Source organism: Arvicola amphibius, chromosome 10, assembly GCF_903992535.2.
Source record: "Arvicola amphibius chromosome 10, mArvAmp1.2, whole genome shotgun sequence".
Lineage (NCBI taxonomy): Eukaryota > Metazoa > Chordata > Mammalia > Rodentia > Cricetidae > Arvicola > Arvicola amphibius.
The window spans coordinates 18,353,045-18,369,518 of NC_052056.1; the positions used below are offsets into that span (position 1 = coordinate 18,353,045).

At 44.4% G+C, this 16,474-nt stretch overlaps 1 protein-coding gene across 4 annotated transcripts in view; it reads left to right on the top strand.

The window, feature by feature from the left end:
• The first annotated feature begins 5,874 nt into the window (after positions 1 to 5,874).
• C10H21orf91 (chromosome 10 C21orf91 homolog) overlaps positions 5,875 to 16,474 on the top strand; it is a 28,410-nt gene continuing 17,810 nt past the window's right edge. The window contains exons 1-2 of one of the 4 annotated variants that reach the window (XM_038345583.1): positions 5,875 to 5,993; positions 7,039 to 7,172. In XM_038345583.1, coding sequence (XP_038201511.1) covers positions 7,046 to 7,172 — 127 coding nt within the window. In that variant the 5' untranslated portion in view covers positions 5,875 to 5,993; positions 7,039 to 7,045. The other 3 variants (XM_038345584.1, XM_038345582.1, XM_038345581.1) reach the window with 3 other exon arrangements.

The following is a 16,474-nucleotide window of genomic DNA, read 5'->3' on the forward strand; positions in this document are numbered from 1 at the left end:
CTATAAATGAACATGTTGAGTATATTGTTCTGTACCTTAGAAGTGGAACCCTGTTAGAAGAAAATATCACAGTTATACATGAGTGAAGCTGTGGGGATTATGAAAGCAAGAACAAGAAAGAAATATCAGCTTGTTAGTAGCAGGAATTCATGTGGGCTGAACTTTACTAACGAGTGGAGATGATCTTTTTACTATCGTACAGACACAAGAAATGCTCACGAAAGAAAGCAATATTCTCTCCAGTGGCACTGTTGGCTTATTTACACATCTACTTCTCTCGCTTTTTTGTCTTGAAAGCCAGAAAACAAAAAAGACCTATTTTTGTCAAACCTGTTACCAGTAGATTCTCCATAAACAAGCATCTGCTATGGTCTCGTAGATAATGTCTTGCTTCCTGACCGAAGGGAGAGACATGGCTTACCCTCAGACCTTTCACACATTGTTCATCCCTATTTCCTCTCCTGGAGGGAAATGCAGCGCCTAACTGGAGAGGAAAGCAAAGCATACAGGTTGACAATGACAACCGTGAGGACACTGGCTCTGTTGATCTTGTTCAGACACACAAATAAGCACTTACTTGATTCAGATACTGTTAATTTGGGGGTTTGTTCCTTGTATATCAAATGACTCGTAGCTATTCTAAACCCAAATTCAGGGTAATGTCTATTTTAGATCAAGCCTAATTACAGAGATAATCTTTGTTTATAGTATAGATTTGCACACTTCTGTGTCAGTAATTTGAGGGTCTTATTATCTTTGTGTGTGTGTGTGTGTGTGTGTGTGTGTGTGTGAGTGTATGTGTGTGGCGCGCACATGTGCCATAGTATACTGTGGAGTTCAAAGGACAGTGCTGGTCCTTGCTGTCCACCCTGTTTGAAGAAGTCTCTCGCTCACGCTCACTGCATACAGCTGAAGAGCCAATAACGAACTTCCAGGAATTCCGGTGTCTGCGTCCCATCTTGCCATAGAACGATTACAGATGTGTTACCTAGCTGGGCTCTTATGTGGCTTCCAAGAATTCAAATCCATTTGAGCAGCAAGCTCTTTACCCACCAAGCTAACTTCTCAGCCTGAATTCCTAGTTTTAAAAGACTATATGTAAAGATAACCACTCAGGTCCCTCTGTGTCTGCCTCTTGGATTAAGGAGAACCAAAGAGCAATGTTTTGGAGGGAGGGCTCCTATATATATGGCGGGGGAGGGGCGGGAATGTGGTTTCTCAGCTATTTCCCTTGGAAGGGAGGACTGAACCACCATCCTGGCTATTCTCAATCAATTTTTATTACTTAAAACAGAAGATCACTATTCAATAAATAAGTGAGATCTTATCAAAAACACAAAGTGGAAACCGACTTGTAACTGTCTAAATGCTAAATAGATGAAAATATTCATTCCTGTTGGGAGAAAGGCACAAAGCCATCAGGAGTTTCTAGGGGAGGATGTCATCTGCATTTGTCTGGGAAAACTCTTTGAAGAATACACTGAGAAACCAGATGAAAGATCTGCAGACATAACACCAAGGATTCCAGCCAGTATGAAATAAGGGGCACCAGAATAGCTCGTAAAAGAAAGCTAGCCACAGTATACAAAATGCCTATTTTTAAAGGCCAGTCCGTGGATTATACAGCATGTAGTTTTTAATAGAAAGGAAGGCAAATGGGATGAGGCCCACGGTGTCCCTGGGTTCTGTGCCTAGAGGTATTTTCAGACTGTGTGCAGAAAGGCCAAGCTGCAGTGAGGAGAAAGAGATCGCATTTGGAGACAATGATGTGACTGGAATTTGTAATAGTGTTAGAAAGAGAGACCTAGACATAGAAGTGTTTCAAAATTTTCCATAAGTCTTTGGCTGAAGATGAAGCTGAGCATGTGTAGGGTAAGACCCCAGAGAGCTGGGGGAAAGTAACCAAGAGAGAAAGAACACACTGGGGACTGGTGGTTAAATGTTCACTGGAACTCACAGGAATGGGAGTTGTCTTAGTTTTACTCAGCTCAGATAGCATTTATAGGCATTTAGAAACTGGGTTTAACAACATATTTGGCATGGATGGAACTGAATGGCACTAAAATAACCACTTATAACAAAGTCCAAGCTCCTCTAAAACTTCACATATTCAGTGTGTCAATTTCATAACACTGCCGCAACAAACTAACGCACGTTTGTGGCCTAAGACCATATCCACCTATTGCTTCATGGATGGATAGGCGTGGTGGTTTGGATAAGAATGGCTCCCATATGCTGAGCTCTCGATGCTTGGTTACCAGGGAGTGGCATATTTGAAAGGATTAAGATGTGTGGCCTTGTTGGAGGACTGTCACTGCAGGTGGGCTTTGAGGCTTTCAAAAACCCAAGCCAGGCTCTCTCTTCCTGCCTGAGGATGGAGATGTAGAACTCTCAGCTACTGCTCCAGGGCCTGCCTGCATGCCTCCTCTGTTGATAATGAACCAACCCTGTAGTGTGTAGCGGCGGGGCTGAGTCACCTTTGCCGGTACACAACCCTCAGAGACTAACTGTAAGCCGGCCCCAGCAAAATGCTTTCTTTTCTAAGATTTGCTGCGGCCGTGGTGTCTTCACAGCACCAGAGCACTGACAAAAACCGTAGGTAAGAAATCCAGCCCAATGTTGTTCAGCTGAGTGTTCTGTTTAGAGTCTCCTAAGGCTAAGATTCGGAGATCAGTAGGATGCCGGAATGAGTTTTCCAAGTTTCTCAGGTTGTTGGCTGGATATAGTTACAGATTTGACTAAGATTCTGCCTAGTCGCTTCCTGGTAATAGTGACTTACATCTCTCAGATTCTCTCAGTTGTTTTGGCTTAATCTTCTGATGTGTCTCTGGCATTAAAGATTTCTGCTTTTAAGGGTTTATGATTAGATTCGCTTATTCTCATGCTTTACTGCACCTAAGACTCCTCCCAATACAGCATTTTCCATTAGTACGTCTCAAACAAGCTTAAAAGCCAAATGAAATGTCTATACCTTTCCTTAGACGCTACAAATTCCTGTTTGTTTGTTTGTTTTTAAGGAAATAAGCATGGTTTATTCTGAGACCAAATATGAATAATCACGGTCTGGAGTCACTAACTTAAATTTCCCCAAATTCAATGGAAGCTGGTTCATGAAATTTTTACAGTAACAGAGCAAAGCAAGTAGCATATCAAGCCATTTTTAAAAACATATTGGTGGAAATATTAGAGAAGCAGTTTACAACCAGGTGGAGAAATCTCAGGCATGGTCTTCAAAGGCTGTCTGGTAGCATTCTAAGTTAGCACTTTGATTGGTCCAGGACAGAGTTTTGTTAGATTAACAGAGCCTAAAAAAATTTATATCCAGATATCAGAATGCTATCAGAGGCAAGCAAGAAATAACTCTTAAAGGCTAAAGATAACCCAAAGTATATAGTAACTGGGTTCCAAACCTGTAACAGTTCAACCTCTCCACAGCCGTGGAATTCTAATTAGCCGATCAGCCTTTGTAGACACAGCTTCTTTCCAGGAATTCTTGTTCACAATACAATTCATGTGCATAAATGCTATTGGCTACATCATCATCATCATCATCATCATCATCATTATTTTATTACACTTTCTCTCTTCTGGACTATAATCGCAGAATTTGACTTGGTTTTGAAACTTTACATCAAAGCATTACAAATTCTTATGTTCTTCACTCCTTTGAATATATTCAGATCGATCTAACATCATTCCCCTTCACCCACAGAACTTCCTATGTCAGTCCTTGCAGTGTTGGGAACAATTTCTTTGGGCTTCTCTTTGTCGGAAGATGTCTTTATTTTCAAAGCTACACTGTGTAAGTAAAGAATTTTAAGAGTCTGTCACTGATTCCACCTCTGAAAACCTTTGTTACATGTTTTGTTCTGGTTTGTGTGTGTGTGCGGGGATGTTTTACGGTTTCTAATGAGAAGCCGATAGCGGTTCTCACCCCCTCCTTAAATATGACTCTTCTCAGTCTACTTGAATTTTATCTTTCCTTGTCCATTTGAGTATCCATTGCTTGGTGTTCTTTTGTCTGGTTTCAGGTGTGCTGACCTTCTTGGATATGACTGAGGCTTTTTTTTTTTATCAGATTTAGAAGTTTCTTTGCCCCAGGACTGAAGTCACACACATTAGTTAGTGTGGATGCTGTGGTGCCTACAATCACGACACCTCTGTGTTTTGTTCTCCCGGGTTTTCTCTCTGCACTTCTTTTCTTTCCGAGCACAGATCTTTCCTTCCGCAGTGCTTTGAAACCTTCCTGGTGAAGATTTCATTTCAGAGGTATTCTTAGCAAAAACCGGAAACTGAGAAACACCCCCCACTTTCATTTTCAAATAGAAGGGTTGTGCTTGTGATTCCTGCATCCATGTAACAAAAGCCCCTCACAGAAACAACAATAAAGCAACAAGGTTTTATTTGGTCTCATGTCTTCAGAAATATTTCAGTGCCTCCCAGAGCAAGAAGGGCATGGGGCAGTGGTGCAGTGCTTGGCATACATACCAGAATGAGGATTCGGTTTACTGGTAGGGTGCTTATGTAACCCAACCAGATTTGATCCCCACATCCATATACACCCTGACACAAAAATAAGCATATGTTCACCATATCATCTATCAATTCTACCATGGTTGTAAACCCAAGACACTAAATAGATATGATAGGTCTACTGTCCTTGAAAACTTACGAGTCAAGGTGACACTTGATATAACTCATCAATGCCTCAGAAAAGTGATCGGTGCCCATGTTACTTAAGTGAAGTAGATGAATCAGTAACACAGACTCTATTATTACCAGTGCACACATCATACATACTACACACACACACAATTCTGGTCCTACCCCAAATTCCCTAAATCAGTACCTACATCTGAACAAGCCCCCCAGATAGGTGAGCCTGCTATGGCCCAAGGGAATGGGTAAATGTCTTTCCATGTAAGTGTGAGTTTGAGTTCAGATGCCCAGAGCCCAAATAAAGCCAGTCATGTAGTCTGTAATCCCAGCACTGCTATGGCAAGTTGGGATCTGAAGACAGAGTGATCACCAGAAACCCATCCTCTGACCTCCATACACATGCGAAGGTATGGACAGGCCCCACATTCTCACACATCAGACACACTATACACACCACATGCATATGCACACACTTTTTAAAAAATCACTGTTATTGAATAGATAAGTAGAATCCAGATGCGAGATATTTTAGCAATTAGCACACCTCCAATTTTAACAAACATAGAGATATAGGACTTTTAAACATATTTTACTATTTTTATGGGGGGACATGTGTTCCCGTGAGTGAATGTGGGCTCACAGGACAGCTTTGTGGAGAAAGTTCTTTCCTTCCCCTGGGAGTGGAACTCAAGGTTGCCAGGCTTATCATAACAAACACTTTAACAGCTGAAGCACCTCAAGTCCACAGACCTGGGGTTCTGGTACAGCCAAAGGTACCAACTTAGGGAACTCGGGGTAGGACCAGAGATTCTGCATTTGTAAGTGTCACGTGTAGTCAGTGTCCCTGAGTCGTGTACTATACTTCAGTAGCTGGGGCACAGATGACTTCAGAGACGTGGATTAGTGGTTTTACCTCAGCAGCCTTGAGTTCCAAGCTCCAGTTTTTGTTTCTAAGGAACTGCGATAAGGGTAAGGGGTTAGTCACCACTAAGCTGCAAGATGAGAGCCCTTTCCTGTTTCTCTTCTGTGGGCTGTTGAGAAAGACTACTATAGAAAACGTAACTGAAAGTGTGACGTAGACTTTTGGCCTAGGGCCGGCTTAGAGTCAAGCAGATGATGAAAGTAAATTTACACCCTGATGAGAGGGAAAAAAGTTTAAGAAGGCGGGCAGAAAAACAAGAGGCGGGGCCTCGGGAATGTCCCCGCGGATGTGCCTGGGATGTACCACATTGTGGGGAGGGGCGCCTACCCAAACAACCTGAAGGAAACGAAGCTCTGTTTCTAGGATTATACCGAAATCGAGATATCTAAATTTTCAACTTTTATCTCATTCTGTAAGTCAACCAACGCAACGCTGGAGTTCAAGAACAGTACGTGGTTCAGTTTTCTTCTCTGGAAGCAATCCAGTCCCCACGCGTGTGCGTGTGCTTTTCTCCCCCCCAACCCCAACCCCGCGCTCCCCGTGGGCCTGCTCCTGCATCCACGAGTGGATGAGTTTGCAGGGGCTGAAGGGAGGCGGGACGGACGGGTCCATGTGCGCCACACGGAGGGGCGCGAGATGCGCGCGGCTTGGCCGGGGGTGCGCGCGGGGGCGCTGTGCGGGCGCGGGTGGCCGAGGGCGGCTGCAGTCCTCGCGCCGGCGCGGGCACGTGGGGCCCCGGGACTGTGAGGTGGCCCCACCGCTCTCCCCGTGGGCGGCTCGGGGTGGCGCAGGCGGCCGGGGCGGGGCGGAGCGCGGTGCCGTCTGCGCTGCGGCGGCGGCGGAAACAATAGTGTGGATCGTGGCGCGCGGACGGCGGCCCGCGGAGCCGGACGGTAAAGCTCCTCTCCGAGCCGCTTCGGCGCTCAGGGCCGGTGCCGGGACGGACGGACGGACAGACGAGAGGACTGTGTGCCGCGGGACTCGGGTCCCACCCCGCGCTGGCCACCCACGACCCTCGAGTGGCACCCCCGGGACCCTCCGATCCGTGGCTGCCGGGTCCCCGACGTGACCCATCGCTTCCCGGGTGTCCGCGTCCCCACGTGCGTCTTTCCGCGGCGGAGCCGGGGAGCGGGGTAACCGAGTTAGCGGACCGCCTCCAGGCGCCCGCCGAGAAGTTGGCAAAGCTGCGTCCCAGCGGCTCCTTGTGGTCGCCCGGACCGACTTGAAATTGGTTGACAGACCTAGTGTCTGTGAGGCAGCGACCCAGGCGGGCGGTGTCCCCTATGGGCAGCCCTTTTCCGTGCCTCCGCTTTGCACAGTAAAACTGGACTCCAAGCATGGCGAGGCTTGCCTGATGGGAGCTGTTGCAAACGACCCGGTTTTAGTGTTTCTGTGGGTACTGCAGGCCTTGAGCAAGTTCTTGGCATTGTGTAACTTGCCTTTCTGTTTCTTCATAGGAGCACTATGAACGAAGAGGAGCAGTTTGTAAACATTGACTTGAATGATGACAACATTTGCAGTGTTTGTAAACTGGGAACAGACAAAGAAACACTCTCTTTCTGCCACATTTGCTTTGAGCTAAATCTCGAGGGTAAGTAAGAACGCCGTGGTTTTGCTGCCCGCCATGAACTTTGTACAACTTAGACTGAAGAGTTTGAAGGTTGAAACTGTTTGAATGCCCAGAGATTGTGCTAAGTGATGACCTGCTAAATGTTCCTGGAAATGAAGCCAGAGTTAGCACAGTAATGAACAATGTTTGTCTTTAAAAAAAAAAAAAAAAAAAAAAAAAGTTGTTAACCTCATTTTCACTGAGATGAAATGAAGTGCGGGTATTGCCTGGTAAATATGCGACTCCTTAGCCCACACATCTCTCTTGTATTCAGAATCAGCATGACTGTTTACACAAGCAGATGTTGATTTTATTCCTTTCGGCCCAACTCCTAGTCACTATATTTCCATCGTGTGAGAATAACATGCTTTGCTTTCACTCGTCTTTAAAGAACACAATGACTTTTTAAATGTTCTTGATAGAAGTATTACGGTGAGAATATGGTAAGGAAACTTCAGAAATGAAAGCAAAGCTTTTGCTGAAGGCTAGGTTGGTGCACAGTTAACTGGGGCCTGGATACCAGTGGCCTATTTCCAGGAAACATGGGATGTTACCTTACTCCTTTATAGGCATAATGAAAGCCTGAATCTTTTTAGGTCTGTATGAATCACACCGAAAGTAAATCTGAAAATTCCCGAAAAAAATATTGTGTTTTGAATTTTGAGGTTGACAATGGGGAAAGCCTTACTAGATACTCGATATTCTCAAATATCTAGATATTTGAAGTTTTAGTTTGAAAACATTTTATTTTTGTCTTGGCCTTTGTATTTAAAGATTTTCATGGTCATTTATTTCGACAAAGGTGCAAAATGTCCTCTCTCTCTCTCTCTCTCTCTCTCTCTCTCTCTCTCTCTCTCTCTCTCTTTGTGTGTGTGTGTGTGTGTGTTAATAGACTTTACTGTTCCTGTTGGGACTTGTTACTCAGAAATGTAGTTTCCAAATAGTGTGTCATAAAGCCTCATAGAATTTCTGTGAATTAAGTAGAATGCCTATTACTTTGGCTTTAGTGAGTGTGGTGCTTACAGCTAGTTTTAAAAGGATGACTTAAAAGTATGATCCTTGAGTAGAGTTTATATTACCATGCTCTGCCTGTGCACACTCATGCTTTTTGGAAACAGGGTTTTCCCTGTGTATTCTGACACCTTGCAGGAGTTTACATTTTAGAAGGGCAAAGACATCAGAAATGATCAAGTGCGGGCTCTCGTGTTTTCTGTGGAAGACGCTGAGGTCTGGCTAGCGGGCTGTTCCAGCTTGCTGTAGTGGTGACAGCAAGCTGTTGCTATGTGCCAGGCAAATGTTAGCTGGGAACACATCTGTGCCAAGCATTGTACTAAGCGTCTTACTGGATTATCTTCATTCAAATAGCTCTGGGATGCCTGCTATTATTATTTATTGTGACGGTGATGGGATGGAACCTTAGACCTCAGCCATACACCTTGAAGTCACGTAGCTAGTAATTGATAGTCCTGGCCTTGGAAGCTTGGCCATCTACTTCTCAGGGATGTGACCTTAATTCCATTGATCTGATGTCAATAAGTAGTTAATTGTAGGATGGATGTTAGAAATCTCTCCTCCTGAATCCTAATTGGTTTTGGATCAGCCAGCTTTCCCTGTCCGGTGCTTCCTGATAAGTAAGTCACCATGCCATAATAAAATTTTATTGCAGAGACTCAATTTTCATAATTGCTTTTCTAGCCCAAATGAATATGCCTTTTAACTAATAGTTTAGTTCTTGATATGTAAGCATGGCACTATCCTGTTTCTGAAATAATCATTGTCTTTTCCGAAAAAAATCATTGTGCATCAGTCCAAAAGACAAAATCCGTTCTCAGTCTGGATTAGAACTATTTCATCTTCTCTGTGTACTGAAGTTAAATTCTTCTCAGTTTACCTATAGTGTTACTTTCTTGGTCCCTAATATATTTGCATTTTTACTGCACTGATGAGCTGTTTGTTATATGTGTTTAGTGTTGTTATTGTTGTAGAAAAATGGGGGAAATTTTCCACAAATTGCAGTTTTTATAACAGTATCCAGATTTAAAAAAAAAAGTTAATGGAGGGCTGGCAAGATGGCTTAATGCGGTAAAAGCACTTGAGGCCAAGCCTGAGGACCTGAGTTCAATTCCTGGATCCTACGTGGTGGAAGGAGAGAATCCGTTCCCTCCAATTGTCCTCTGACCTCCGTGTGTGAGTTGTGGCATGCATACACACACACACATACACACACACCACACACAGATACCGCACACCACACACACCCATACACCCACCCCCACACCCCACACACACCACACACATACATACACAACACACACATATACCCCACACACCCCACAACAGACACACCCATACACCCCCCACACTCCCACACATGCACACCCCACAACACCCCACACACCCACCCCACACACCATACACACACACACACACACACATACACACACTACACATCCACACCACACACACCCATACACCCACCCCCACACATACATACCCCACACACCCACACCCTCCACACACATACCACACACACCACACACCAGTGGAAAAAGTGATATAACTGCATATCAGGAAAAGTGTCGGGTATAGGCTTCCTCTTTGTTAGTGTCTTGAATTATTATTATAGTTTTTTTCATAACTAGAATGTAAAAGGGACACGTTAATAAGACATTTACCGCTACTAATTTGGTGTAGTTTTCTCTGCAGTATGGTAATGTCGCTGTTGCTTAGTTTCTTAACTAAAAAAAAATCTTTGAATTTCCTCTCAAGCATTTTATTTGGAGGTGTCTTGAGGATCGTGGCAGTTGGGCTAGCTTTTAGTACACACATTCATAGATAAAAACGGCATTTATATACTTTGGATTATTTACATCGGATGAACACTGGTCTAATAATGGGCCTCTTGTTTAAAAGCAGTGCACATGTACGTATTTCCACACAAAGACAAAGGGCGACAGGGAATTGACAACAGACAGTCTGATCTTCCTGGAGGGACTTTGTATTCTAGGCATGGCTGAGTTGTCTTTCTCCGTGGTTTCACAGTAGTTAAGAGGAGAGGGTACTGAGTGACTTTTATGTTTCTAAGGCGTAGTCTTATTTCAAAAGCCGAAAAATGTATTTCAGGGACTTTAGAAAAGCCGAAAAAATGTATTTCAGGGACTTCAGCCATTGACTGTTCACACCCAGAACTCACCAGGATGGTTTGTGCACTTGTACGATAAGGAGACAGAAGCACAGACAGTGATGGCCCAGTTTTGGCCTGAGGCACTCTGAGAGTTTTGCATACGGTGTTAATTATCAAGTACACGCATAGACATCTAGTTTGTTGTGGTAAATTCTCTAAACCTACTTAATAACCAGATCACCACCATTCCCTAAACTGAGGCCAGAGTGATAGGAGCCTGGAATGGACACAACTGTAATGTATCAAAGGCAGGAACAGTCCTGGGAGGAGATCCAGGGAGGCAATAGCAACTCCGAACTCTCTGGCTTCCCAGTTAAGTACTTAAGGGAACAACTTCAAGATAAAACTAAACCAGTTCCTGTTACCCCAACAGTTTTAGTGCTGTTAAAGCCCCGGGTCCTCCAGAACTGGAGTTTGCTAGCTGATGAGTAAGCATGTGTTTGGCTTCTCTGTGTAGTCTATCATCTGTCTTCCCTAATGGACAAAGGTAAATTCAGCTCCTGAATCTTACCAGCAAGAAAAAAAAAAAAAAAACTCTATTTTTGCCTTAGTAAAGCATAGGTGAGCACAGTGCCTACCTTTACTATCCCTCCAGCCGGTGTTTTTGACCATAACTTTGTTCATCACTAGTTGCTGGTAAATCCTTACTTCTGGTTGAGAGCCGGAAGTGGTTCTTTATTGTTTAAGGTCCTGTTATTCCTCCACACCGTACTCTAAATGCCAGCATCTTTCCACTCGAGCAGACCCGAGCCCCTGCTTGAGGTCAGGAAGCAGCAAACTCAGTCTACCACCAGCTCGCTCCTCTTGTTTCCCATCCCCATGATGCAACACCACACACACATTAAGGTTAACTAAACTTGGCCCAGATGGCTCAGCCATTCAAAGTACTTGGTGCTTTTATAGAGGGCCCAGTTTTGAGTCCCAGCCCCCACAAGGTGGCTCACAACCATCTGGAGATGTTGATGTTATCTTCTCTGGGCATCAGGCACACACACAGTGCACATACATACTTGCAGGCAAAAATCCATACACATAAAAATAAAACAAATCTTTAAACAATAAAATAATAAACAGGCCATTTTTAGCTAACCTAAGTGGAAAGCCTCATGCGGTTTCTTGTAGTGATTTTTCCCCTCAACTGCTCTTGCTATCCTGAAGATGACTGAGGGCTTTGTAAAGGATTTTATTAGTGGGCCCTTAGACATAACAGATGAGAGCAGAAAGTAGATTTCACTGGCGATGAGCTGAAATTATAGACTGTTTCCAGAGAGAAGTAGCTGATACTAGACTGGTACCTTTTGAAGGCTTGTCTTAGCCAAACTCCATGTAGGAAGAACTAGGTTCAGTTTCTTACTCCTGACCTAGTGCCTTGAGTACCAGCATCAGTACCCCCTCAGGGCTCGGAATTGGATGTCTATGGCAGGTGAGGATCTGAGGGTAAAATAGATTAACTCGAGTACGTTACCTCTGTATCTTCTTTATTTTTCATGCAAGGGAGAAAATGAAGTGAAGGGGGCGCAGAGGAGGGGAAGAAGTAGAAGTAGTGAGAAGAAGAAGAAGTGTAAGGGCTGATCCCCACAAGGTTTCTAGTTTTTACAGGCATAGTTGGAAAATTCTATAGGCAAGGACAATGATAATACATATATCAAAATCACAGAGAGGGGCAGGTAGAAGCTGACAAAGCTGTACTCTGGAACAGGTTACCTGACCTAGGAAAGAGCCAGCATTCAAGGGGAAGTACCTGACATTCCAAACCGTTAGATAAAGTTACTAAACATCCTTGATTCCTGGATTCACCCATTCTCCTCATCTAATCTCTTTGGTGATAACCAGCTTTGGGTCGCCCAGATTTGTTTGTTAGCAAAGGTGGGGCATGCTGCCTTCCTGCTCAGTGTCTATCTTCTATAGAAATTCCTATGTGGTCTGTTAGCAGGTAATTCTGAGGGATTGAGTCTTTGTAAATTTGACTGTTAGAACAAAGTGGATGCCCTCGCTCCGAGGTCTCATGGTGTGGGGGGTGGGGGGTGGGGAGGAGGTGTGGAGCAAGGTCACTCCACTGCCCAGGCAGAGGTTACACTGCTAAGGTGTTCTGGGAATGAAGCCTATTTCAAAGGGAAGAATCATGGCTTCACAAGGTTTTCACAGATATGACAGTGACTTTTCTAAAAGACAAGTGTTCCTGCAGCTCTGCAAAATGGGTTGCTTCCTGTGGATCTGCCTATTGGTCTGTCAGCTGCATTCCCTGTAGAGTCTTGTGGGCTCTAACATATAGTACCCTATTGTCATTACTTAAACTTTTCTCCCTTACTTATTAGTCTCAGTAACTTAAAAGTCTGAGTTAAGTTTGAAGTTTGGGTCACCCACAAATGTTGGTCATGACGGCTTGTTTGTTGGGATTTGGTTTGGTTATGTGTAACAGGAAACTGAAATATAATAGTGAAATAAAGTAGAGTGGGTAGTTGCATTTGTCATATCAAAGGAAGTTGGGAACCGGGAAGATGGCTCAGTCAGTAAAATGCTTGCTGGGTAAGCATGAGAAATGTTCAAACCCTATCACTGAAGTGAAAGCTAGGCTTGGTGGCATGTTCCTTAGTCCTAGGGCTGGAAAGGCAGAGCCGTGAGAATGCCGGGTTTCACTCACTCGTCAGGCCCGCTAATTGACGAGGTCCACATTCAGTGGAAGACCCTGTCTCTAAAAGTAAGGTAGAGAGGGACTGAGCAGAGCCCCTGGCCTTGACACCTGCACACATGTGTACTCTAACATGTGCTTACGCGTGCCCCAAAAGAAGTTGAGTTAGGAACTCTGGAGTAGGTATCTCCACTCTATGAGCAGAAAGACTGGAGCCTTGGTTTATGTCTGTTTCACTTTCCTTAACACGTAGTTTCCGTCTTCAGGCTTCCCAGCCAGGGGAGGCTGAGGTTACTCTAGCCGTTACTTACTGATTCCAGAGAAGAGAAAGGACTGTGTGCAACATTGCCTTTGTTCCACCACCCGTTTCCTGCCCTTAGGTTCATTATGTTCAAGAGTTACCGCTCTGGATAAAATAGATGTTTTACAAAGAAAAATATAGTGTGTGCTGAGTAGGCAACTAATAAAATGGGCCACAGATACTTTTTTTACTTCCATAACATTTCACTATATTGAAGGCAAACTATGTTTCCATTGTGGTTGAGAACACTTACTGCTCAGATGAATCTTCTAGCCTTGGGGCTGAATTGAATGAGAGTTCATTGGATAGTGGGTTGCAGTGTGAAGACCAACATGGAGCCATTTCACTTGTATTTTAATAAATAAATCTTGCCTGAAGATCAGAGAGTAAAACAGCATCACTGGTCAGCCTTAGACCGGGCAGTGATAACATATACCTTTTATCCCAGTTGCCACACTGGTTGCCATAGAAACTGGGCAGTGCATGCCTTTAGTCCCAGTAGTGCACACCTTTAACCCCAGCCCTAGAGAGGACTATAAAACGGGAGGAAACAGCTCTCAGATACAGTCTCATTCTGAGATTCCTTGAGGCAGAATCGTCGTTTCAGACTGAGGTCAAGGTAAGAGCCATTAGCTGGCAGTTTTGCTTTTCGGATCTTAAGGTAGAGCCCCAGTTTTTCTTTATTAATCGTGCTTCAGTGGTCTTGTCAGACAGCTATAAGAAGTTCTGTTTTTTTTTTTTTTTTTTTTTTACCTATTTCAGTCCATAAAATGTCATAATAAATCCAACTCCCCAGGAAGAGTGCTCCAGATATGATTAGATTAGGACGAATAAAATTAAACCTGAGTAATTTAATATATTTTAAGCTTGGGACTCTTCTGTGGCTTCTCTCTGCCTCTGTTGAGAAGAGACTAATGGAGTAGCCCCTTTCCCTGGGTATCTTTGCAGAGGCTGTCGGCAGCTGAGACTGAAAGCCATCACTCCTCTCCTGCTCTGAAAATGAGCACTTGCTCCAGGTCTTCCATCTTGACCTGGACACTTTCTAGTTGGGTTTCCTTCTCAAGATGCCAAAGCCAACATGGCTGTCTTGACTGCCATTGTCACCTGAAAGACAGCATTGCCGTTTTCCTTCTTAGTGTTGATGTATTATCCCAGGGTACATGTCAAGAAGATCAGCTGTCCTTTTTGTCATGTGTCCAGAAACGCCTGGCCATGGCGCACACATCTGTCTCTTTGTCCTGACAATTAGAATGGAGTCAGCCACACAGTGACTGTTGCTGTGACCAGGAGCAGTGGAGCCAGCTGTTTAGCCGTACAGTGGCTGTTGCTGTGACCAGGAGCACGGGTTCCTACTTTGTACCTTTGACGTCCGAAAATCCCATGCAGTGATACATACTCCAGAACCAGACCAACAGGTGGGAAGCCCCACTACTGGGAGACCGAGCAGGTTCCTCATCTGTACTATTCAGTTTGTCTAGAAGTTCATGCTCATCTATATATGCAACAGGAAGTGACTAATCCTTCCTCTCATTAGTGAGGACCTGCAGCAAAAACATCATAGACATGCTGGACAAGTTAGACCCTAAACCTTATGAACTGATGTTTAAGTATAATCTAGCTCTTATATTACAGCACAGACATGTAGATTTCTCCCATCTTGGTCATACAGGAAGAACTCCATCTTCATTTGTATGTGACAAAATGAAGGCACTAAAGTAAGTGAAGTTAGCCTTCAGTTTCATAGATAGTAAAAGACAGAAAGGGGCTCATATGTAGGTCTCTGGTGCCAGAGATGTTACAACTACAGCCCCTGAGTAAAGGGTGTTTCTCTGACTTTCTTACATTTGCATTGCTTCAACTGGAGATCCAGCCCTCTGGTAGTGACACCTTCTCTATGGTAGTGACACTCTCTCTGGAACAGCAGCACCTTCCCTATGATAGAGATACTCTCTCTGTGATGGTGGGACCCTCCTGTGATGGTTGCACTCACTATGATAGCGCCAATCAGGGTTTTCCCATTCTCTCTGGTCGTACAGTCTGCTTTGTAGTGTGGTGTGTGTGTGTGTGTGTGTGTGTGTGTGTGTGTGTGTGTGTGATATTATTGGTGTGTTTTACTCAAGCCCTTCTAGCCTCACCCCTGGTCTTTGTGACCTCATACATGAAGCTGTCTAGCAGACTGCCTTCCATTTCTCTCCCTCCCCTCAAATTGTCTATATTTGCAGCTAATTTTAGATAGCTTCACTTACATAACGCATGAACACCTGAGACTGCGTGTCTAAAGGTAAATTATTCTACCCCATATGTCATTTTGGAATGAACAGATAAAATAACTGAAATCCTCCCTGTGTCTGCAGCCAAAAGCATTGCGGTTGGAGATAAAGTGTGGAGGTGGTAAAGGCTTCCACACCTTGCTGGGTTACACAGGAAGGCATCTTCACAAAGTGACTGCGCCTCTTAAAATCCCTTAAGAAGTGAAATTCCTCAGTTGGGCAGAACGGCTCATGCGAGTAATTTCAGAATGTGAGAGTCTGAGGGAGGAGGATTTGGTGCATTTGAGACCAGCTTAAGGTGCAGATTCAGACCCTGTCTCACTGGGATAAAAACATTTCTTCAAATGAGCAGCCTGCTCACCCTCCCCTCCCCCTACTACCTCCCTTCAGTTTATTCTTTTCTCGTGTTTTGGGACAGGACTTGGCTATGCAGCTTTGGCAGACTGGAACTCACTAGGCAGAGCAGTCTGGCCTTGAACACAGCGATCCTGCTGCCTCTGTTTCCCACCGATGGGGAATAAAGGCATCTCCTCCCCTACTCAGCATTGTTCTTTCTATTACACCCTTCTCTTGGTGGTCATGTGTCCACTTCACTACTGTAGGAACTTGCTGTGTGTCTGTCTCCTGCACCCTCTCCCTTTCCCTGTATAATTCCCGGATAATACAGAGATTTTCCTCTGTATGCTGTGAGCCAAGACTGGAGTCTGTTTGACCAGCAAGTGTTCAGCCATCACAGAAAGCCTAGCAGAGCAGTGGATGCGTATCTCATATGTGACTTGACCTGGAGGAACTCTGGAGAATTGCCTTCAAGGGTTTTCTTCCAAACTGACCCAGGAGGAAACCAGTCTATTTACCTAGTGGGTGAGATCTTCTGGAATCTCCTTACAAGCTGCAAATCCT